The 26,441-nt window shown below is 34.6% G+C and overlaps 1 protein-coding gene across 1 annotated transcript; it reads right to left on the bottom strand.

Moving 5' to 3' along the window:
* Positions 1 to 3,135: 3,135 nt before the first annotated feature.
* Positions 3,136 to 22,767, bottom strand: LOC126815268 (myeloperoxidase). The gene is made up of 13 exons (XM_050540833.2): positions 22,657 to 22,767; positions 19,096 to 19,150; positions 15,522 to 15,658; positions 13,681 to 13,860; positions 13,501 to 13,579; positions 12,873 to 12,988; positions 12,166 to 12,258; positions 8,682 to 8,913; positions 7,774 to 7,967; positions 7,304 to 7,562; positions 6,183 to 6,373; positions 4,193 to 4,295; positions 3,136 to 3,876 (listed from the first exon to the last, which is right to left on the bottom strand). The coding sequence occupies exons 1-13, from the start codon at positions 22,751 to 22,753 to the stop codon at positions 3,783 to 3,785; spliced, it is 1,830 nt and encodes a 609-aa protein (XP_050396790.2). The 5' UTR covers positions 22,754 to 22,767; the 3' UTR covers positions 3,136 to 3,782.
* Positions 22,768 to 26,441: the final 3,674 nt, after the last annotated feature.

The raw sequence follows: 26,441 nt of genomic DNA, 5'->3' as shown, positions 1-26,441 counted from the left end.
TAAAAAATGACCCAATTTATTTGATAGTTCCACAGGGGCCAACCACATCTACGTTGCCAGAATGTTGCACCATGTACAGTTTTGGTTGCAAACTCTGACTGAATTACCCACCCCACCCCCACCCCACATATATAAAAAATAAAAAAAAACACTTACGACAACAAAACGTAATTAGACCCTTTCCCAGCCCCGAAAAAAAGGATAACTGTTGATATGTTGTAGATGATGATCCCATGAACACAACGTGGCCAATTTACTCTAGGTAAACTCTTACCTTGACTGGACTAAAAAGAAGACAGCCTGACCTTGGCTGAACAATAATAAATCCATTATTTGTGATCTTAAACAGCGTGTGGATTTATACAAATGTTGTTATTCAGACAGATATGTTGGAACAAGAATATTTAATTATTTAAAAGTACATTCTTAATTCTATCCTTAAAGAAACTGGAGTCAGAGTAAATTACAAAAAGGATAGGGTTGATATGGTCTTATAATTAGAAGTGAATTTTGTATCTATTGAATACGTTTCTGTTATGAACCAACCAGCAATCAATTAAAATTTTCTATAGGGGATATAACAAACACCTGTATAAGAGATCAAGTAGCAACAGTGGATAAATAGTTGCGAATTTTATTTACGTTACTTAGGTTAAAATGTCCCAGTTTACAAAAAAATATTTAACATGGTCGTCCAATATTTGAGTCAAATATTGCACCAATATTCATAGGAAAAACTGGTGATTTTGAACTACAGAACATATGCGATGGAGGAGTTGGTATTAAATTTATTGCGGGGATGTTTTAAACAGGGTAGGTATCTAGTTTTATCGACATTCAGTTTAAGGAAATTATTCGACATCCAGATTTTAATTCAAGTTATCATTTTCATTTCATTTAAGCCAATCATTAATAGGTTTAGTTAGGATATATAGATGAGTTTCATCTGCGTAGAAATGAAATCGTATGCCGTATTTTCGAATAATGGCCCCTAATGGTGTTTACAATAACACCCTATTTTCGAATAGATACATATGATCTAGTAATTCCAAATACATCACTGTTGAATGCGCCTGACAGGTTGAACATGATTAGGACCACACATTCATCATTGGAAAAAGATATACGTGTATATCATTGTATACACGTACAAAGGTAATCTCGGCAGTGTGAAACAATCCATGCACTCTAAAAATTCTGTAATAAATGGTCATCGGAACCATGAGCATTAAGTTGTTTTTTAATACACTTCTCAAGTTTTCGATGTTTTTGTCTGGAATTAATTATATCTGTGATAATTTGAGAAAGACTTGTTTCAGAAGACTTGTAGGCAATGGATCTAATATACTGGACTTCTTAGTTGATGCAATAACAAGTTTATTGGAGTCCTCACCGCATACATATTTTGTAAACCTTGTAAGAAGAGGTGGTTGAGCACAGAAAGACTTTTAAAGTCATAGGCAACAAGTCTGCTGGAGTCCATTCCAGATCTTAATAGTAAAGAAGTCTGAGAAATCTGGTTGAAAGTTTAAAATGGTTCATCAAAAAGTTCTCGTTGTTTATTTAGACTTAATTCAGTTTTACTACATGTCTTTCTTACACTTTGGGAACATCATTTTTGTCCTTTATAAATATATCTATGTATGTACTTCAAATCCTAGTTTCCCAGTTTCCTTTTTCTGCTATGTGAATGATTTTAAGGATTTGCGTTTTATCTGCATTTAGGAGATTTTTAACATTTGACATATTTGCTGGTGTTTGCAATATAACTATTGATATGATTGTTCTATTTGCAATTTCGTTGAAAGGTTAAGTCTAAATGCTTGTGATCAGAGGCATCATTAATAGAAGTAAGTAAAATATGATTTTGTTTTGTTTTAACTACTAGTGCTTCGATCTTTAGTTGGCTAAAAGATACCAACCATGTTTTAATTTTGTTCCAGATCACTGTTTAGAAACTTGCTCATTGGGTTCAGTTATACATTTCAGATAGCGGGAAATAACACAAGCTAAGAGTTAAACATTTGATGCGGTATCATTCACAATATCATCGATATAGATCAGAAAAAGAAGTGGACCCAGGATTGCATACTATTGATTGATCACATATGAGGCCTACGGTTGAGCTATTAGAATCAGGGTTGAATATGTATAGTTTGACAGTTTAGTAACTTCTAATTCATTTCTCAAATCGATTTCTACGGGGTTGAAATTGTATCTATTAAATAGAACAATTTGGTCTCATTTAAGCCTCATGAAATTGATATTCCTTCAATGAAATTCGGCTATATTGGATTTTCGAATTGTTAAAGGGCTTTTTCAGCGTAGTAGTCGGCGAGTAGTATTAAGTGCCAAATTTGATCCATCTTTGAAAGATTTTGCTAATAAACGCAGTTGCTGGGCAATCCAGATTGTACCGTTAATTAGTTCTGTGAAATTCACAAACCATGATCTGTATTTGGTATAAGCGACAAGGTAGAAGTGGATATTTTGAAGTACTGTATTACATTGTAGCATAGATACAGCGCAAACATGATTGTGCAACTATGGATTTCTTTTTGGGTACAGATGTAATTTGCAAAGTCCAGGAATATATGTAAAATACATAAATGATATATATATTTTTGTAGCTATGTGAACTTTTCAAAAGCATAATAAGTTGTTTATGGCGCTGTAGACAGGTTAAGCATACATATCTTGTGTATGAACACCACCACTACTTTCACCTACGAGGGATGATGGTCTCGACTTTATTTTCGAAGACGATCGTGATTCGTATACGGTAACCGCAATGGCCAGCATGCGGTGAAGCTCAATTTCAAAGCTGTAATAACCCACAAGAAAACTATAGCGAATTTACTTAGAGATGAGCAGATGTAAAGTTCAAAGGTCAATATTTTTCCAGTTTAATTAAACACACATTCAGTTTAACAAGAACAAAAGATAAAGTACAATCAACAATGTTTAATCATCAAAATGACAATCACTGAAACGCAACATTTCAGAACAATGAAAATATATGTATTTTTTTTTTATCAATCAAGAGGTTATGACAAAGCAATCATTTGTAACAGTAAACAAAGAAAAATTTTTCTTAACCAATGTGCAGTGTATACTAACATAAACCAACAGCATTTTAAAATTCAAATTTATACTTCAAAATTGTACATCAAAATCAACGAACTTTTCCAAGCAGTTTCATATCAGTATTATTGTTAACATAATACTTAGAAGTATATAAATTTCGAATAAAACAGCAATATTCCAATAAATAAACTACATTCCCAGAAAGTAATAAAAACAAGATTATATTTCATAACATTCAAAGTCTTTTAAAATTAAATTTGATTAAAGGTATTAACATTCAAGTGTCACTTTTAAAAAATATGATAATTATAAGCCATTTTGTTTACATCAGTGGACTCCAAATAAACGTCAATAGGTAAGCCATTTAAGTCCAAATTAATAATGCTTGAAATTATTTAGAAAAGAACAGAAACTATAACCAAGTAAAACTGTGTTTTCATTACACAGTCAAACTGTTAGGAGATTGTGTGTTTTAGTATTAACAGTTATCGGTAACATCGTGTTGTTTTTTTCCTTGTTTTTTTATTGCCACTTTGCAAGTGTCCCCGAACAAGTTATATATGAAAGGGTGCATTATAAATATGTTGTAACAATAATAATAAGAAGAATAATAATGAAACTAATATTTGAAAACTTTTCAAAAATCAATATTATGTGGTATTTTAAAACGATATTTATTGCTAGCTGTGATAATTTTAACCGAACATTGGCGACGGCTGGTACCACTGTCTTATGTCTAATGGTGGAATACTGTAATAATCTCTACACGAAACCTTTCTCGCTGATCCACTGAAAAATACATAAACATAAAGAGAATAAATACTTAAAGATATACATTATGTAAGATTTAGATAAAGAGTTGGCCATTCTTGCTATAATAGTTCGAAAATAAATAATGCAAAATTAATAATTTTAAATTTCATCCAAATTACTATATTGCGAGCGAAAATATTAGCCTTTGAATGTTTGACGAGATGTGTGCATTAATGTAACCACCGCACTGGTTGTTCGAAGCTAAGCCTCGCATCTCTATTTTTAAATTAAATCAACATAATATGGCTTAGGTCGGTGTTTTATATATCTTATTAGAATGTACTTATCTTACCCGTTTTCTGGGTGTAAAAAAGCGTTCTTGGGAACATAACGAATATGAGTTGTATCACATAAAATTCTTGCCATACTCATTCGTCTGATTGCATTCACCTGGCCTGTAAATGAAACATTAAAAATAGTGATGTATATTGGTCTGTGGCAGATAATGTATGTTAAACCTTTGGAGTATTTTTGCCGACTCGAACAAAAATACGTTACGATTTGATATGAATTGACCATACTCATATACATTTTCACATTTAATGGTATGTAAAATTTGAAACAGATCTACTAATCGATTCGTCAGATGTACACATTTTAACTGTCAATGTAGGTATCGTATAAAGAGTTATATCAGTCTAAATATGCCAGCGCTTGGGTATTCGATAATTGGGCTAAGTTTATAATAATACTATTCAAATGGGGCAATTCAGTGATAAGTGATGGTAAGATTCAGTTGTTCGGTTGCAATAGTGGCATTTATAGCTGTTTATATAATATATATTTCCGTATAACATAATATCTTTAGGCATTATTAATGTTTGTGTACATGAAACCCTTTTCTTTAACAGATAAGGAGGGACATTTTTAGAGGTTTGTCCAGAATTTTGAGAAGTCAATATAAGGTAATTGTTTATTTATTTTTGGTTATGTGTGTAATATGTCAATTAGAGACCGGTATATGTCTTTAAGTTTGTATTGCATGTATATTTGATGGATGATTTGAGGCTATTGTAAGTTTCTTTTATATCTATATATGATTGGGGGATTTTTTCTGGGTGGGTATAGTTATTGGATGCATATCTTTCAGAGTATCCCTTGTAGTAAATCCTAGCCAGTATATGTATAGGCCTACCCAGGGACTTTTGTTGTCCTTGATAGCATTTACTATGAGTTGTTGTTGCATTGCCTGGATTTTTAGACGAATGTTTAGTAACTTAAGGCCACCATTTTTATGGTCTAGGTTCAAGGTGTTTCGATTAAATGTTTCACTTTTATTTTCCCAGATGAAATTGTAGATTATTTTATTTATGTTTTTAGTAATTGAATTTGATGGAGGAACTATCCTAGCAACAAACCATAGTTTGCTGAGTATGTAGGTGTTTAAGATACATATTTTTTCTTTATATGATAGCGAGTGATTTTCCCACCCATGTCTGGATGGTTGATTTGATTATTTGGACAATCGGTAGCCATTTTTTTCCATTTTATTTTTGCCAAACCATATGCCTAGTAATTTAATAACGCCCGTTTTGATGTTTATGTTTATATCTCCAGGATAAGAGTAGTGGGATGGTTTACCAACAGAAAGGATTTCGGTTTTATCATGGTTTGCCATTCGCATGTGTCGCTAAAAAATAAAATTCCTTGCTGCTTACTCCGAGATTGATTATTTAAGGGTTAATTAAAACAAAAATTATAATACCAACGCTAGATAAAGCCCCAGCGCGGATTCAATCGGATTTAAATTTTCGTTGATAACAAAATGGCGACGGGCTTATTGGATTATATCGATGTAATTTTAGTAACACATAACGTTTTAAATACTGGACGGAATTTAATATTCCTATTAGAGACTTATCATTCAAAATATTGTATTTTGCAATGCAAGTGATTTCTATTGATTTGAATAGCGCATCCGGGCTATTATATCAAAATTCGGTATTACGGTTTGTGTCATGCAAAAGACTGTGCGTGCTTAGCCTTTTCAAAACAAACACGTGGTAACAACCAATAGGTGACGTATTTGTTTTGTTGACAGTTATTATAACTAACTTTATAATCCAGCATTAAGGCTTAACAAAGATTGTGTTTCTTTAGAATGGTCTCCAGTGAATGGATAATACAAGTTATAATATAACGATAATGTTCAAATTAAGTTGTTATTTCCTTTTCTATAATTAATAATAGGTGAGAAATTAAAATGAAAGAAAATATAAAATGCGCAATTAGATTTTAATATACATCAATCAACATTTATGTGACAAAAAGTTTAATCTTACCGACAGTGAAAGTTTCAGAACTGAAACTGTATGGATATCGGTGTTTAATATTCTCAAACCAGAAACGATCACCATATTTTATATTACGGAATTGTTCTGCAATAATACAGGCGAAAGTTGGTCCAACATGACCGCCTGTCACCGGATGTTCTGTTACTCCGCCAATATATAAGTCCACATCATCCGCATTGCTGAAAATAAGATATTTTCAAAAACATGAATCTGTTTTTAACAACATAGGAAAGCACAGCAACGTATTTTTTTAAAAAACAGACAGTCTGAGTATAAAAAAGAAGCTGGATGGCGCTATACCATATACCATCTTTAAACTTACGCCGCTTTAATTGTGGTAAACTACAATACTAGTGATGCATTATTAAAGCGTTTATACGTACCAATATGATTACCGCCTAGAAGGGTATAATAATAACGAAATATATCGGCTTATAAGGAGATAAATATTTGAGTTCCATCATATATGAACATGAATGCCTACCTCCCAGAATATGGATATCTTATGGTGTGATGCGTAGGAAGTCATAAATTTAGCAAAAGGTAAAAACTGGTTGTCGTTTACCTACTTATAGTCCGATTTATTTCGTTATTGTTATCCCCTTCTAGTTGGTAATATTATTGGCTCGGGCGGTAATATTGTTGTATACAAGTATCAGTTTACACGGAGGAAATGTTTAATACAGCTGTATACAAATGCCAGGCAGTGGAAATGTATAATACTCCTAAATACAAGTGCCAGTGGAAAGGTGTAATACTGCTGTATACAAGACTTAGTGTCAGTAACACTGTGGAAATGTGCAACACTGCTATATACAAGTACCAGTAACACAATAGGAAAACCTATATGTAAGATAGAAGTCACTTTATAGTTTTAGATGGGAAATTCTTAACGAATATAATATCTTCTTGTCTACAGTACATGATGACCTTACTACTCCCACATGACCGGTCTGTTCTTATTGATATCCAGATTACATCATTGGGATTTGTTAAACCTATTCTAGTGTGAGATATAACATTTCGTGATTTGTCGAATGAGATGCTGGTTGGATGATGATAAAAATTGATGAACGGCCTTCATAAATGAATACATATATACCACCCACCTATAAACTGAAGCAAGAGCTTTAACTTGTGGCGTGCTTTTGTCAAATACTATAGGGTCCAGACCACAATATTTTCTGTATTCATTGTACGGTGCCAGACCGTGATCCCGACCACGTTGTATATTGATAGCAGCTAAGTCCATACCAGGAACCTTCAGTGTTTCAAATAATTTATTCCTTACACCATCACTAAAAATATGGTCGGTAGCTTGGCTCGAATCTATTAACATACCTTCAATTATACCATCTAAACCCCTTCCTGGAAATAGTTAATTTGTAGAAAAAAGTCAGTCAAATTTCCATGGGAAAGCTATGTGGAAACTACTCGAAACTGCTTATGTTTAAGCTGGGCTAACAACAGGGCGTGTCAAAACCGTGTGCAGTGCACAGGGGCGTTTCTTAAAATTTACTTGTTCCATAATGTGGTGACGCTAGAAATCTTGGCCTTATGATTACGCACCAATACTAACCTCCATCCTTATAAATATAAAATGGACTATGGAACATTTGAACTAGCGGTATCTTCCCCGGTTCTCCTTTATACGTCCATTCATTTGGTATAGTAGAATGTCCATATCTAAATGCAGCTGTAGAAAAGGCGTTTATTATATTCGGATCTACTTTGGAGTCGTATTTATATTCAGTACGAATATCTGATTTTAACCTGAAAACAAAAACAAGAGGTTAGACAGGCGACCCTAGACTTTGTGACGCTTTTGACGTACTGACAGACCGTATGGTCTAAAGCATACATGTTACCAGATGGGACTTGTGTCCATATATTATGAGCAATTGGAACATGTATGTGAAGTCATGTGTGGATGGTGGGGGGGGGCATTGGGCGATGATCATTAAGATCCCATCTAGTAGACAAAAGCTTTTGTTTTAATACCAATACAACTAATATTACACCTTATCCTGTTTTATTTCAGTAAACAATACATTTAAGAACATGGAAAAAAGTCCAAAACTGCAATACTTTCTGAAATAGTTAAAACTGTTCAAATGATCAAAATTGTTATAATGATAAAAGTATGATAAAAAAAATATTAGAATAATAATAATAATAAAAAAATACAGATTAGAAAAAATATTTTTTAATTTCAATTATTAAAATAGTATTTGTTTTTATTAAAAAAATATGAAAATAATAAAAAAAGAATATTAAAATAATAAAAAAAGAATATTAAAATAATAAAAAAAAATATTAAAATAATAATAATAAAAAAAAATTAAAATAATAAATATTTAGAAAACCATTATAAATTATAAAATCCATTATAAATTATAAAAACCATTATAAATTATAAAAAACGTTATAAATTATATGAAAGATGTAATCGTTAAATCTTTAAAAAAATATTGTAAGAGTAAGCACCTGTATTTACGTGTAGCCTTTGGTCCAACAACCAATGGTAACCATTCATTATAGCTGATGTGTTGTAATATGGCTTCTACGATTTTTCTAGTTTCTTGAAACAACCTTTCGTCTTTATTCCAGTGGTTTAAATTATATAGATTATATAGTTGCAACGCAATTCGATTGTGCATTCTTAAAAATATGACGTGGAAAGCTGACAAGCCTGGATGTTCGTTAGATCTAGGGTCACCTGCAATTGAAATATCAGACAATTTCTTTCAAGGCCGGTATTGTAGTCTCTAGAGATATGGGGGCCTTTCAATAAAAGTATGTTGGCCGCTCAAGGGAAGTAAAATCGTCTCTCAATGAAATAAAGCTGGTCATTTTTAATTTTATTCAGTAAATATTTAGACTGGAATTGGGAAACGGATCTCTCTCTCAAATCTTATGGTCAGCACTCTTTTAGTTATCAAGCACCAGTTTTATGGAATAATCTACAATTTACTTTAAGATGTTGTACATCTATATATTCTTTTAAAAAACAACTTAAAACACATTTATTTAATCAGGCCTTTAACTGACTCTGTATACAATCGTTAACATGTCCAATCTTGTTGTTTATTTATGATTATATTGTCACTTTGTAAAGTGCCCCTAGACATGTTATATGAAAGGGCGCACTATAAATATGCTGTAATAATAATAATAATAATAATAAATTATAGTCGTGATGTACATTTTAAACGAAACATCACTCGACTCAGGTTAACTTTGTTACCACTTTACCCAATTCTATGTAGAAGGAAGTCTAATATTGACCCGGCTTGTCCTCTGTGTAAATCAGATATTGAAACCCTTTATCACTTTCTGTTCATATTAAACTTGAGCAATATACGATGTCGGTACATTCCAGATACTTTATATTGATGTCGCATTACACATCGAAAATGGGAAATGTAAGAAATGAATTGGTATACTGTTATCATAAATTGTAAAATTTATCTACACTTGCTGTCGCCTACCTCTTTAAACTGTTTGTTAAATTGTCCTTTAGGTCTATGATCTTATTACTAAAATAAACATATTACTGTGTCCATTTCAAAGTTTTCAAAAAGCAAACTTGCGTTTTCGTCAAGTAAAATGTTTTATAGCAGTTCACTGAAGAGAATGGTGTTCATTTTGACGACTGTGGTCGAACTAGCTTGCGTTCGGGTGTAGTGTACTATAGTCGTGACCATACAAGGGCACCCGAAGGCTGCCCTGGCATGCAGCGAATAAGTACGGTATGGTTAGCACGCGAATGCTAAAAGCGTTAGACAAATTGTCGAAATGGTTCAATGACTGGGGATTTCCAATATCTGAAAGTAAAACAGCAGGCATGCTCTTCTGTAGGAATCATAGGGAAGTAGCGCTACGTCTATGAAACTAGAATTGAACAATATACGAATGGAATTCAAAGATCAGACAAAGCTTCTAGCGTTACATTTGATCGCAAAATGACATTTATACCACATATTGAAAATATTGTTAAAAGAGGACAGAATGTTATGAATGTAATGTGATGCATGACGGGCATATCCTGGGGAGCAAATAAAAACACCCTGCTAATGATATATAGGTCCATATTAAGATCCATATGTGACTATGGCTGTGTTGTTTTTTCGAGTTCAAATAAAACAGCTCTTTCTAAACTAGACGGTTTACAATATCAGGCAATAAAGATAGTAACAAAAGCTTCATTTAGCACAAAAAGGGAAAGTCTATTGCAAGAAGGACACAGCCTCTGCGAGACCGAAGACTTAAAATATAGCGTTCACGAATTTAATCGCATTGTTAAAACTAAAATTAAATCAGAATGGAAAACTAAGGTGGCCAGAGCAAATAAATTTAGATTCAAATCTGGTTTCAATGCCGGAGGTCAATCGCCCATCGCGCAAAATTTGTGGGTTAATCACAAGACTGAGAATTAAAGATTTAATTACCGACTATAAATATAAGCCAGTGAAGTGCGAATGCGGCCACATTGAACCGCAAATCATGTCGTTATTGCGTGCAATAAATTGGAAGTTTAATGGAAGATGCCACTCTTCACTATACCCTCCAAAATATACCCCTCCAACCCACCCTTCGGAATATGACAAAAGGTATAGGGACCTACACAACCATTATTAACAATGGCAATGCATATCAATTAATATAATTCAATTTGTGTTCAAAAACTTAATGCTATAAATTGTTTCTATAAAATGTTTTAATTTGTTTTAATTGTTCTGTTCTGTTCTGTGTTGCTGCTGGCTCTTCTTTTTCTGTTCAGGTAACGTTTAGCTGAGAAGAGTCACACGGAAGAAAAACCCTAATAGATTGCAAACTATAAATTTTAAACGCTGCTGTTGCGAACCGAATTATAACTAACTTTTAACTATATGGAACTTATTGGACGAACAGTTTATAATATGTAAATAATCCACGGGTCCTGATATGTGGTATTTACTGCGATAACTTCGTTTTTCCACATAAAGCAAGTGGATTCTTTTTCTCCACGGGATTTTTCTATCCGCACTGATAACGCCAAACACCAGTCAGCTGAACCTCATGCTTTGACTTGTTTTTATTATGACAAAGGGAGAAGATGACCTGTCATCTCTTCTCACGACAGTGATTTTTAAAGGTGTGCCTTTAATGTGACTTTTTGGTATACAAAGACTTTTTTTATTTTGTGTTTTACCAATTTTCAACCATTTAAGTGTAAATAATTTAATTAAAGTAGCTAAGTCTCTAACTCAATATCATCCACAGTCGTCGACATTGAAAACACGAATTATTTGTCAATTTAAACCAACGTTCATGTTGTGGCCTTAACGGGAAAAGATGGGTTTCTGATATCCAATATTTAAGACAAAAAACCCCAACATTTTAACACTGGTACACGAATCAAGTACCATAATGCGTTTCAGCACCATTTGTAACAAGGGACTCGAAGAACGAGGCTAGACATAATTATTTCACAAGTCATGTCGAACGGTGACCCATATTCTTATCTCGAGAGCATTGTGCAATAAATACTATCGGTGTAGACTGGAATAACTGATTTGAAATTTAAATGCATTCATATTACATTATTATATGAGTTGCAACCCATTTGTGCCAATTTCTAGGTGCCAAATATTAGCGATTTAGCTCCTTTAAATTAACCTGTTCATAATATCACACTTAATATATTGGACGTTAAATCGGTAATAAACAACACCAACAACGTTTGATTGTATCATTGCTTGATAACGGTGAGAGTATCACCACTGAAACGTTGCGGTTAATAAACCTAATGAATGTTACCCATAAACCTGTCTGTTATTATGAATAAACTAATAAGAAATCGAGTTTCTATTGGAGGAAAACCAAAGGGCCTTTAGAAGTGGGAGGTCAAACAGACGATCATACTCTTTGCCATAAACATCCATAGCATCAAACCAGAAAGCGGTAAGATACAATCTAAAAATCTCACCAGCTTTAAAACAGTAATCATCCTTATCACGTTTTTGACATTGGATCGTCTTGTCTTCTGGTAACATATCATAATTACTGACTTTTAAAAGTCCTACAAATAAATAAATATCTGATGTAGCAAAATAAATAAATATTTAAATATCTAATATAACAAATAAATAAACTTCTAATATAGCAAAATAAATAAAAATCTGATACATAAAAAAATGTTCATTTTGCAGATGTATAACAGCACAGCCAAATTAAGTAGAGGATATTTGTCGTTTTAGAGTGAATAACATATTTTATTTCATCGAGAAGCAAGAAAACTTATATTTCACGAATGCGTTACTACCTATAACGTCTTTTGAGTCAAAATGATTCACTAGACCGTTCTTGATATTTTATCCCGCATTGTGTGCAAGAAAGGTGTACAAAAATATTTACCATTTCTAAATGATCGTAGATCACGAAGTCGATCTTTGTCATTACCATAAATATGACTACCATCAACAAACGATGTTAGGACGTTCATCTGCTCACGTGCAGCTGGAATTAAAAACACAGTCGTAAACATTACACTGAGAAGGCACACGCTATATTCAAACCTCTTAGCTCATATTTTTACAGTGTACAATTTATTTCGGCCCGAGGACCTCCCCACGACTTTTTAAAGTATAGAATGGCCTTGGTTTTTGCCAGGATAGAGAAGGCGGGGCTACTTACGCGATTGCCATTTTAATCTGTGATCTTCAACTTCCACTGATCTGACAAAATTTAAACATCTCCTCGGTTTAAAGAACGGGTCGTTAAAAGGAATCACTATTGGAAAACATGGCTCACTGAAATTTTAAATCAATATTACATGCTAGAAGTAATTCATCTCATCTCTGTTTGGTAGATAAATGTAAAGGGATGAATGAAAAGTACATCAACACCCAGTTTGAGCACCCTGAGCGTGTGGGTGTGTGGGTGTATTAGTGAGTGGGGTGGGGCTGAGAGGGCGAGGGGTGCTAGGAACCCAGGTCTATACCTGACAGCATAATTGTTCTGTGCTTCTTGTTTGTTGATGCAACTGATGGAATTGAATATTATATTCGTGTTCAGATATGTGCCACAAATTACCATTCAACCCCGATTTTCCAAACTTTTCTCGGAGGATATAAAACCACCTAAGTCTCATAGGGGTGATACAAAAGGGTGACAGCCAGACAGGTACGTTTTAATAGTTCTTACTTCGAAAGGCGGTGAAAAATTAACTGTATGCTTACTAAATTATTGTTTTATTCTGACTTTACTCTCCATTCCGTTCAAAAAAGATAAGAATGATTTTGAATCATTGGTTTATACATACCCGTCATCGACATCGGGATGTTGACCACCTTCCATATTTAACTTATCTGTACAACACTTGAATTTATCACCATTAGTATCTAAAAATTAAAATATAGATATATATTATAGATTCTGATCTGTAGTTAGATGGGTATAAATCATTCCTCATGTCTGAAAAGCATTACTAAAAATTTCTTACCCTTGACGGTTGGAGTAAAATCAATATCATGATCCAGGAATTGTCCATAAACTTGGAATAAGTTGGTATAGATCGTGTCTGCTGATTCTTTGACTTCCAGCTCTACAACTTTATTACTGACTTCACGTGCACTTGGTAACGGCTTGTCATCGGCACCTCGAATTCTAGGTCGTTTTACACCTGAGCCAAAAACAGTTATGTAATGTAACTTTAGAGCTTGGGTCTAGCTCCATGGTTTTATCACAAATGCAACATAAAGCAATATGCAAGGTGATATTTAAGTCTCTCACACAATATATCCGTTAGGTCGTCAACCTCTCAACCGGCTACACCATTTTTGCCAAAAAAATATGGCAGCGCCCAATAAAATGAAACCACACAATTTTACCACATAGCGCCTGATCAACAATCAGTGAAATTCGCTAAGAACTAAAATGTTTAAATTGAGTAATTTCATGGTGTATTATTCATCATCACACCTAATTAAACATGCATTATGCAAGAGCAAAATCTGCTTATTACAAGTCTTTCTTTAGGCCTGAAATGTCATCTAAATTATCAATTAGACATTAATTAACTTATCCAGACCATAAGTGGATCATAGTGGATCAATTTGACTGAAATTTTCAGCAAATTACCTTTACACTATCTAGTTTTTAACTATTATAGCGAGAACTGCCATCTCTTTATCTTATCTCCCATAATGTATCTTTAATAATTATTGTACAGATACACACCATTCTGACTCGGTCTATGTATACAAAATAGTAATTTGGCTGTGACGAGGGATTGTTGTTGAGAAGTCATACATCATGTGACCAGATAAAGAACTTGTTTTCTAGGCCAAATACAGAGGATTGTATAGAATATACCGCAAAACAACCTAGTGCATTCGGGCATCATTGCAGGATACAGATGCAAAAGAAACGGCATTTACGATTCTTGCGATTAGAAAAGCTATCAATGTCAGTTTCAATCACTGACTTTGCATAATCTTTCGTCTCTTTCCAGTCAGTCTCCAATCGCATCAGGCCAATTGTGCAGATTAATTATTGCAAGCATCAGTCATTTAAGCCCCCGTCAGACCGGGGCGGTGTCCTTACTGCGCTGCTGCGACCGTACGGAGAACAGAAAATGCCCAAGGTCGCCGGCAAACGTGAACACAGCGTGAGAAGATGTCCCAGAAAATTACAAACTTGAAAAAAGTCGCCTTTTCATAGCTTTCCAAGTCAGAACGCAGAACCTTGGCGTTTGTTTTGAACATACTCAAAACAAACGCAGTGGCTCGGCGATCATTGGCGACCACAGCACGATATCTGGTGTTTCCATAACACGCATTTACCATGCTAATGACGACCTTGACGCGCTCTGAGACCATTTTCCGTTGACGTAGCAGCGCAGTAAGGACGCCACTCTGGTCTGATGGGGGTATTATCGGTATGAAATTATATCGGAAATCACAAAATCCAACCGACAAGAGAACAAAGAGCAAAATGCGAATTGCAGGCAGTTCATATCATATTCCGCACGGGTCAAAGCAATGAATCAGCTGATGCTAAAAGACCAAGTCACAGCCGCGAGCAGGTGGAAGAGGGTTGTAGTGTACAGGTATTGAGAACAGAATGAAAATTTGTGCGTTTTGAGAGCGTAGTTGCCTTACCGCTTGAGGGTATTTTCTGTATAATATATCGCCTCGACCCCACCACGCTCTATATAATTTTAGCGCGTAGTAAGTAGGGAGGTCTTGTTTACGTGTTAATGGGGCTTAAGAGGAAAGGAGTCCGCTGAACTATGTGATTCATTTTTTATTCCGGTATTGTATTAATAATTATATTACTTACCATCGTCATAATAATTATCAACTATTCTTCTTAAAGCTGATCCGGCTGATCCCCAGGAAGGTGATGTAGGGTTGTTGCAGTTACCATCTGGTAGTCTGTACCTCTGTAGGCTTGGACAGGATATTGGTAGATTTTGACTAAACAAAATACACCTATCTTTTATAATTTCCAACATTTCTAGACATTAATCTTAAATTCACGATTACTCAAAATACAAAGCTGGGTCGACGAATTTGGCAAAATCGTCCAACAGTGGACAATACTAAACTTCAGTACTGAACTCAAATCGTTAGTCGATTTCTTTCACCATTTGCACTAGGATTAATTTGTTTCTAAACCTACTATTTTTTAAGGAATATTGCCACCCAGCAACTGAATCAAGCATGGAACTTCCTGGTTAATAAGGTCAAATTTATTATTTGGAAGGTTTCAACACGTCTATCTATTATTGGATTACTTGAATAATATCAACAATACCGCAAACATGTGCATAAAATATTTTATTTTTTTTAGGAAGAAAATGTGCTAAATTAATCAATATTGTTCCCAAATCTGTTTCTTAACAATCATTTTTATACGCCCACATTTTCACGTGGACGTATTATGCCGTCGCTCCTTCCGTCCGTCCGTCCGTTTACAATTTGTGTGGGGACATACTACAGATCATAATTTTTATCCATTTTTGACGAAACTTAAAATATAGGTCTATCTCCTAAAGATCTCGGTTGGCCATAACTTCACGAATTACGGCCCCTGATTGTACGCAAAAACCCTTTTTACCTTGTGAGTACTCTAGCGATCACAGTTTTCATCTGATTTTGATGAAACTTGAAATGCATGTTTATAACCCAAAGATCTTGGTTCCTTTCTATATTCGCACATAACGGTTCGTAACTTCCTGAACAACGGACCTTGATTTACGAAAAATCGCGTTTTTGGCTTGTAGTCTCTCTAGAGATCACAATTATTATTCGATTGAAAAAAAAACGTTCCAATATATGTCCGTTACGCCGTTATGTCGGTTGAGTCCGAATTTCGTACGCAAATAGTGTAAATATGAAGGTTTTGAACCCTCTAGAGGACAGAAGTTTGATCCAATTTTGATGAAACTTTATTTACATGTTCATAATCCAAAGGTGCGATATTTGCGCATATCGGATCGTAAATTCGTGAATCATGGCCCTTGATTGTACGAAAAATCGCGTTTTTAGCCTGTGCCCCCCCCCCCCTAAAGGTCATAATTCTTATCCGATTTAAAACAAAACCGTGTGGATATATCACCGTTACACCCTAATGATGGTGGAGTTTGAATTTCATGAAAATTGGACCAAAACTACCGGACAAAATGGCTTCGTTCGCAAATATTGTAAATATATGGTATATCAAGATTGTGGACCCTCTAGAGGTCACAATGTTTATCCGATTTTGATGAAACTTCATATCACAAAGATCTTGGTTCTTTTCGATAATCGCGCATATCGCAACGTAACTTACCTTGTGGGCCCGAATACAATTTGTATTAAATTATAAAAACCGTTTAAATATATCACCGTTGCATATCAATGAAGGTTGAGTTCAAATTTCTTAAAAATCTGACCGAAACTGCCATTCATAATGGCCGCTCCTTGTACACAAATAGTGTAAAAGTATGTAATACCAAAGTTGTGGACACTCTAGAAGTCAGAATTTTATCAGATTTTGATGAAACTCGAAATGCACGTTTATAATCCAAAGATCGTGGTTTCTTTTGATAATTATGCATGGGATCGTAACTTCCTTTATGGCCCCTGATTGTACAAAACATCACGTTTTTGGCTTGTGGACCCTCTAGAGGTCACAATATTTACCAAATTTCAAAACACGTTTAAAATTATCACCGTTACGATTGAGTCCCAATGTCGTGAAAATTGGACCAAAACTGTTTGCAAAGGGCGTCTCCTTTTACGCAAATAGTGTAAAGGCTGTGGACCCTCTAGGAGTCATAATTGCGCCACTTGCGCCAGGGAAAATAAGGCAATGATCAGTTCCTACATATGAAATAAATAACCTTGGATCAGACCTGAGCAATTGAATATCTTTATTCTGTAAGTTTATCATTAAATACTGCACGAAATTATAACTCTTAAAACATCGGATGAGACGTGTTCGATTGTATTATCTCGAGCACTGGACTTAATTATCTCGAGCACTGGACTTAATTATCTCGAGCACTAGACTTAGTATCTCGAACGCTATATTTAGTATTATTTTTTGTTGCGTGTCCTAAATCAGCCACCGTAACTACATATCATATTAGGTTTTTTTTATTTTTCTCTATTGAATTTTAAACATTGTCATTCTTTAGTCAAAGGGCATCCTCGGTTACCCAGTGTACTCATTCCGTTCTACTCCACTGTACCCTGGGTTAATCTATGGGAGAAGACACGTTTTCAAGTTATCCGCCCTTGATGAATGTGCTATTTTTTTCGACCAATCCCATAAATTGTTATTTGAAAAGGAAGTTGGCCAAGGGAAGTAACTCTCATCGGACAATGTTAGGAGTTGGCCTATTCTAAATGCGTAATTATTAACAATCAATTATATATTATGTTAATGAAGACCAGACGTTCATATAATAGTGTAGGGTCATTAGTTTTATTTAGAATCGTTCGTTCGTTCCCGGAATTTAATGTCCACGTGATGTAGACAAGTTCAATAATAATAAACATAACAGAATGACATGTTTCAGACAAAGAACGAATAGTAATAATAATAACAAAAGTCAAACATATAGATGTTATACATATCTGAAATCAACAACACATACTACAGATTTTGATAATACAATATGAATATGGTTATCTACCCTTATAAAAACCGAAGGCGAAACGATTGGTTCGTAGACTGTAGCTACATTCTAGGCCAGGGCAGATAATTTGAAATCGTGGAAACCCTATGGATCAACCAAGGGTATAGTGGAGTAGAACGGAATGAGTACACTGGGTAACCGAGGATGGTCAAAGGGTAGCTACGATGACTCCGTTGGTATGACACTGGCTCACTAACCAGAAGGACCCGGGTTCCCTCCCGGTGCTTGAGGATTTTCCTCCTCACAAGGAACAGACTCTAGGTGTTTCACTGACAAACAACCGAGGTATAGTGTACATGTTGGTATACACCCAAGTTTGGATTCTAATAGGAACGCAACTGTCCCGACCAAATTTCCCTCGTGACATACTACACGTCGTATGCCCTTCTTCATTAGTGCGGAATATATGTAGTAGAACGTTAAACCCTATTTCTTTACATTTCTTTAGTTATGATGTATAAGGCGGTAAATATGTACATGTAGAAACTGAAAGGCGAGGGATTGACGGGGAAATAATCTGTTCCCAAATCTCCAATAAAAATGTTGTTTTAATCGATTACAACGTATGTGCTTTTGTCATTGTTACTTGTCGTACAAATTTGTCTGATTTAATTGACTAATTTCCTGCAAACAGAAGTTGGGTGATTCACACATAATGATTACAATATTCTAATTATATACGTATCATATATCAATACAGAAAATAAAAGAAAATATATATCTTACAGTTCGCTGTTCCTAACACCTATCACGGCATGTCGTTTTGTCCTGTTGTTTGAAACTAAAACAAAAAGTTTATTTAATATAAGTAAAATTTATGTCGGCGAAATGAGACTACATTATTTGTGCTAACGTTTTCACAATCCAAGTTGCTCTTCAGGCATTTATTATAACATTAATTATATATATTGTTACCGTAGTTACTACTGTGTCGCGTTATTTGAGGAAGAAACGTACGGGACAAGGACGTGGCGCTGGACAATTTCATCGACTTTTTTTACTAAGCTGCCACTCCCTATAAACAGCAACGCAAAATCAAATGTGTCTATGGAGGAAAGTGTGCTATAAATCTAACGATACGATCGTTATTAAAGAAAGCGAAAAAGGGGTTGTCTTTGTTATCATGGACGTGGAATATCTTGAGAGAAACGTCCTTAAAATACTTAAAGACAGACGGGTGTATACAACCATAGATTCAAACCATGATAAAAGAACAACGGGATTAATAAACGGCTTAATTTAAAATTACAAAAACGAACTGGCGGACAACGAACAGGATTATCTCCGAAAATTCGAGTATAAAACAAGTCTGTTTTATGGTCTTCCAAAAATCCATAAATCCAAGATGATCAAGGAGTCTAATAAACACCAAAATGCCGAACCCATCAGTGTTTTCCAGCCAGACGATCTCCCATTCAGTCCAATAATAGCCGGTCAGTGCTGCTCTACTAATAGACCATCGAATGGTATTGATATCTTACTTAAGAGCGCGTCCACGAGAGCACCATGCAGTAGGTGTTTAGGCTTCAATCACAGATTTTTGACCAAAGGATTTTCGTCCCAAGCAAGTTTCAGCGACTTCCAAATTTACTGATGTTTGCTCCCAAACCATTCAAGCGTAAAATTTACTTGATGTCAGCACTAACAAACACTGAGATTTTATTAAGAGGTCACTCCAGTTAAGCGGTCGGTCATGAACCATCCCTTGAGCGTCTGTTTAATACAGATTCTACTGTATTCTGTATTTGGAATAAATGAAATGGCAATGTTGCAGATTTGCAACAAATAATGAATGATTTAGATCTAAATATCAAATTTACAAATGAAACGAACGATCAGGATTCTTGGATGTTCTAGTGAAACGAAGGGGAGTACTCCTTATAACGGATATGTATTCTAAAGAAACAGATACCCAAAACTATCTTTCTTATAGATCATGTCACCCACGCCATACCAAAAATAATGTACTCTTTTCGTTATCAAGAAAAAATATGCACCATGTGAGCTAAAAAGAATTTATTGGAACAGCATTACCCCCCTCGAGGTAATAGAAGTTGGGGTACATAATTATAAGGCGTTGGCAATTGATATCCAAACATTGAGGGCTACTAAAGCAAAAGACAGTTCGGATATATATCATTACCTTTGTCGCTACTCATAACCCCAACATCCCAACTTCCAACTTTTTTAAAGCAATGCAGGAGACCAGGACACTCCTGGCATCAAACGACAACCTCAGAAACGAAATTTGATAATGTTCAATTCATTAAATCACAAAGACAGCCACCTAATCTTCAACGCCTCCTAACCAAAGCAAAATTTAATTCATCTATCACAAGGACCGGTTTTTATGTATCTAAATGCCCGGATCTTCGATGTAAATGTTGTGACCATATTACGCCAAATAACAAATATAATTTTCATTACTTTACTTTTAGTGAGAACGACAATATGAATTGTGACACAAAAAAACTCATATATGTCTTGACTTGCAATGGTTGTCAAAATTTCTACATCGGGTAGACGGGCACACATCTGCGGGATAGAGTACGCAACTATCAATGGGATTGTAATATTGAAAATGGGCAGTTATTAGTAAATAGACATGATGTGCACAACACCTACAAGTAAAATTCAAAATTTTCCCTTTTTATAAAATGAAAGCTGATGACATCACGAAAAGGGAATTAATAGAAACCCTTTTTTTAAAAAAAAAAAAAAATAAAAATATGTCCCTCGACTTAATAGTCAATAAGTAACAATTGGCCATTAACTTCATTGTAAAATTCCAAATTTCCCCTTTTTATAAAATGAAAGCTGATGACATCACGAAAAGGGAATTTATAGAAATCCTTTTTTTCAAAAAAAAAAAAAAAATATGTCCCTCGACTTAATAGTCAATAAGTAACAATTGGCCGTTAACTTCATTGTTTTTTTTTAAAATCTATCCCAGGATTATCTACAACTCATTGTTCCTAACTTGTACCCATATACAACAGATTAATACACGTGTGTACATGTTTTCTATTAGTTAACGATATACTATGTAACCATAAACAATGCTAACTATAGCCAATTAAAACCACAAAGTTACTATGTAAATATGTATGAATATGCTATACTATCCATCTTTATACAATGACATTATTTATGAATAGTCCCAAGACGGACGAAAAATACTTTAAAATGTAAAAATGTTATAAAACCAGTGTTGAAATTAGTTTGTATCGGCATACCTTTTATCTTTTCATCGTTGACGGTGAAAAAAAGTTAGGCAGCTTTACGGTTGTGCTAATATTTCTGGATTTATATATTTATTTAATCGCTACTTTATATGTATATATCGTCGGTGAAGTGTTAACAGGGTATATCTAAGAATTTTTAAAGATTAAGAAATAGAACCTTTTGCATTTCAAAATTTCCACAAATCAAGATACAACATTTGGACACGTGATACCCAGTATTAGACTAATTTCCCGAGATACATCCTTTTGACACTTCACCGACGATATATAAAGTGGGGATTAAATAACACGACTCAGTAGTAACTACGGTAACACTATCGTCTCGTGCTTAATCCGTTATGTCAGTTTTTGTGTAATAAGTTTAACTATATAGTGCCTGCTATTTCATTTCCACTGGGCTTCTACCATATTTTGGAGATGACCCATGGGCAGACACTGTGTTTGTCCCCACCCGACACTGGAATTAAAAGCGCCCGCCCCCGGCGTGGGAAATCTTGTCAAATACAGACCGTAAATGGTGCTTTCTATAGCATATATCCTGGGTTCCAAACCTCTGATAGTGGGATCGTGACGGACTACTCTGAAACTTTTGAAAAAATGCCTTGTTTTCATGAAAACATATAAATCTCTGATCTATACAGCACCTCTGGTCACATTGGCAATCGCCATTGCCCTTTCATGTCCACAATTTCCTCAGTCTCTCATTACAACATTTTGATCTGGAAAGTGAAACTAGTTTTATGGGATTCCCACACAATCTGTATCCGATTGGTTCTTCCAGGGGTCGCGATAAGACACTGGTTTCGGAAGTGGGGTCGCAGCGCCAACAAAAGGTTGGGAACCACTGTACTATATCCCGTTTCTTTCTTATGCACAGATTTAACATATGCCAATCTTACTAATTATCAAAAACGACGTAAAGCCATCGTAAAACTACGAGCCTAACGTACTCACAGACACTTTCTCAGTCCACCTATGATAAGTAACCAACTGAACTATGCGTCAAATATCTAACATTTCTCATATATAATAATGTCCTTACCTTCCTCATAATCCATTGCTTGAGTTAAAATTAAAAAATGAATGAAAGTAAATATAAAAACAACTGCTACTTTAAGTTTGGCCATATTGCCTGTCATGAGATCTCGTTGAGGCTGATTAGAAGACGGGCACAAATGACGTTTAGGCAGTTAATATATACCATGATGTTATCTCATATATCAGTAATAAATATACATAATTACCAATAAAAGTCTTTTGATCAAGATATGAGTTTACATAAAAAGATTAAAACTATAGTATACAAAAAAAAGAGAAAAGAACCAAGATTTATTTGCGTTTGGTTGCGTTATTGAAGGAATTCGACAGATACTGCACATTTCCACGAGATATGACAGTTCCCTGCCGAGGGAATGATAACGGCATTATTATCGTTTATTTTTGCGAGGTAACCTTCGTCTGCTTGTCAAGCATGTTGATCAGTTTTTATTCTGTAGGAAAACATTTAATTGTTTTGAATTCCCATCACAAGGTAGTGTCTGTTTAAAAATGTATTATGTAATAGACTTGGGGCTCGGGGGGGGGGGGGGGGAGTGTCCATCAAATGGGCACAAAACCAGACCCAACTTTTCTAGAGTAAAATTTTGCGTAATATACGATGCCGAGTGGTAATCAGTCAGCCGTTGGGGCAATTTAGAGATATTCGGGGTCGAAGGTCAAATGGGTTCATTTGCACTGAAAGTGAATGCGCAGTCATTCTTGCATTATGAAAAGAAGCTGAAAATGATCGAAAGTAATCACACTTTAAATAAAAATGTAAACCTGCTAAATTCACATTTAGTCTTAGTGACCCTGGGGGTCAAAAGGTGAAATTTACCGTTTTTGCACTAGGAAGATTTAAAGCAATAAAATGTCTACGTAAAATACGTTAAAACCCCATTTCATTTCATTTTACGACAATTTGGATTGGCATATATTGTATTAATGCGACGAATCAACAAGTGGAAGAGAAAAGACAACACATGGAGGTTCATACCCTAGGTAGATATATGTTTTGTTGGCATTATAGATTTGCAAGAAAATAATCAGGAATCAGATTCTTCCAATGTTGTTGCTATATTTAAATAAACATTGACTTTGTGTAGTTATTGTTTAAAACAACACAATATTTCCCTGTTCAAAATAGGGTCACAATCATTACAACGTGTTAAGCGCCAAAGTGAGAAGCCCAATCTTTCTGTTATCATGACATACTTTGTGGTGCAAGGGGCATGTACACAATCAGCAGGAAGTAATGAAGAAATTTGGGATATTTAGAAGTTTATCGACAATTATATGAGTGACCGTAAGGACGAGAATAATCTTCTTCGAAATGTCAGACAAACGTATTACATCAACGAGATATTATCAAAATCTGAAGCATCGTATACACCACTTTATCTATTTACTGGGGATTCGTCAGATGCCGTTCTTTCACAAATAAAGAGAATGCTAGTCAAGCTTATGAATTGAGAAAATTTCTCACTAGTATTTTTTTTCAAGATTAGAAGTGGCGTCGGTACTATAATAACTTGGAAGGGAGATGGTCTGGGTAAATATTTCTCGTGTAGAAAATTGGATTATTGCGAAACATTCTCAGATGCCGAGGTGCGAAAACTCTGGATATAATCTAAACCAATCTGGTGCTCGATGGATTCGTTTCCTATAAATAATTTGTTGAAGTTTTGCTGATACCCTTCTCATGCGATAACTAAAATTGCATCGATAAAGGAGCCTTCGCTTGATAAAAAACAACCGCGCTGTTTCAAATTTCCCATACCATTAAGAAGGGACTATTGTAAAGTCTGTACGATAATGATCTACACCATACATTCCAGACAGAATATCGTCAGTCACGTGGAGCTGAAACGTCGAAATAATATGATAGCTGACAATGACGATCTTCTCGAACTATCGGCCGTGTTTGATACTGTCAGCCACCATATTGTATTAGGTTGTCTCCGGTAACATTTTGGATGGGGTGATTGTGTGTTATTGCTTTTAGGTTGGGGAAGCATATCATCACCCACAATGACACTGATGTACACCTCTATCACCGACATGTAGATAATACGCAGCGTGACTTCCAATATGTGATGTTATATCCAAGATAGCAAATCATGAATGACACAAAGTATCTCGAAACTAAATGGTGAAAAGACCAACGTGATAATCATTTGACCATGCACTTGTTTGAATCTGCGTATAGTCTCATTAGGCCAATACCTTGACAAAGGTCGATACTTACCAGGTTATTCAGAGACAATTGGATTGCGAGGTGATTTATAAAACAATAAAAGTGCAAGCAATTGTAATTGTTTATTCCAAATGCGTATGCATATAGGTATTACATTACATAGTATACATATAATTAGATGGCGGATGGCATATAATTAGATGGCGGATACAGTTTAACCCAGGGCAATAAATATCGTGCATGCGTATATATATTAGAATGTCAGTCAACAATAACTAATATACAAACAATTTGCTTATTAAATTGAATTAATGCACTTTGCAAATAAGTTATTATAAAGGTTGTTGTACACTTGATACTAGGGTGTATCGTTTCTTCGTAGCCAAATATAAATATACACCAAGATTTTTACTATTTGTTGAGCTAAGTAAGAGCGATAAATTTATATACTGATGGTTTGTTTCTGTAGTGTTATTTTATATACTTATTCCGATATTCCGCATAGACAAGACATACTAGAATGAAATGGAGCTCATCCTCTACATCGTGCATGTCAAAAAAAGTACAAAATCTTACAGCCCTATCAATATTATAGTATCTACCAGTTTCAACCATTAGATTATGTGCTGGTATCCTGAACTTGCATATGAGATCTTTATGTACTATATTTCTTTGTAGGTAACCCTGTAATTCAAGTAATTATATTATATAACTGACATTTTGAAGAAGATCTAGTTATACTATTATATGATTGTAGCTGACAACCTTTTATTCGCTGAACAAACTCTAAAAGAAATGCCCGTTGCCACACAGTTCCAAATCCATTACTAAATAATAGAGATTTTTGCATAACTTATCCAAGGGTGGTAGCATTTACCGCTCTCTAGAGCTTTATACATATAGCAACAATTACTTAGAACACTGTTATTACTTTTAACCAGTACTTAATTATTAACATATTCCTCTGTATACTAAGAGGATATCTACCAAGTTCAAAGGGGGGTGTTCCCACTTAGCCGGCAGGCTTTGATGTCAAATTTTGCCGCTAATCCAGAGTTAATCCTAGAACAATGGTGTTATAAACTATAGTCCATATCTTTTTTAAGACTAAAACTGTATTGATTTTAACAAATTTAACTTTTATTAAATAACATTAAATGATTTACACATATAAAAATGCATTACAATTTACACATTTAACTTTTATTAAATAGCATTATATAATTTATAAATAAATGCCTTACAACATAACAATCATTTTACAGCCTCACTAAATTGGAAATATTTGTTCCATGCCGATTTACACTTAAAGAGCCATTTAATAACTGTGTTTTCAAATGTTCAATTCTTGTATCAAGTTGTCGATATTTCTTAACTCGGGGCCTTTTGGTGCCCCCAAATAATATCTGTGAAATGGTGATTTCGACATAGGATTGTTCTTGGTTTATTAAGTTAATGAACTTGTAAATATTAGGATGGCATGTTGTCATTTTATTCAACTTAGAATGCCAACCTTCTACGTGGTTGGTAGTACGGGGCCCTGTCGCTTATTTGCTAGCAAAGCATACACGAGTGGATACATTTTTCCATCT

Source organism: Patella vulgata, chromosome 3 (genome assembly GCF_932274485.2).
Source record: "Patella vulgata chromosome 3, xgPatVulg1.2, whole genome shotgun sequence".
NCBI classification, from domain to species: domain Eukaryota; kingdom Metazoa; phylum Mollusca; class Gastropoda; family Patellidae; genus Patella; species Patella vulgata.
The sequence above is the reverse complement of the archived record's forward strand: the minus strand, read 5'-3'. Positions and strand labels throughout refer to the sequence as shown.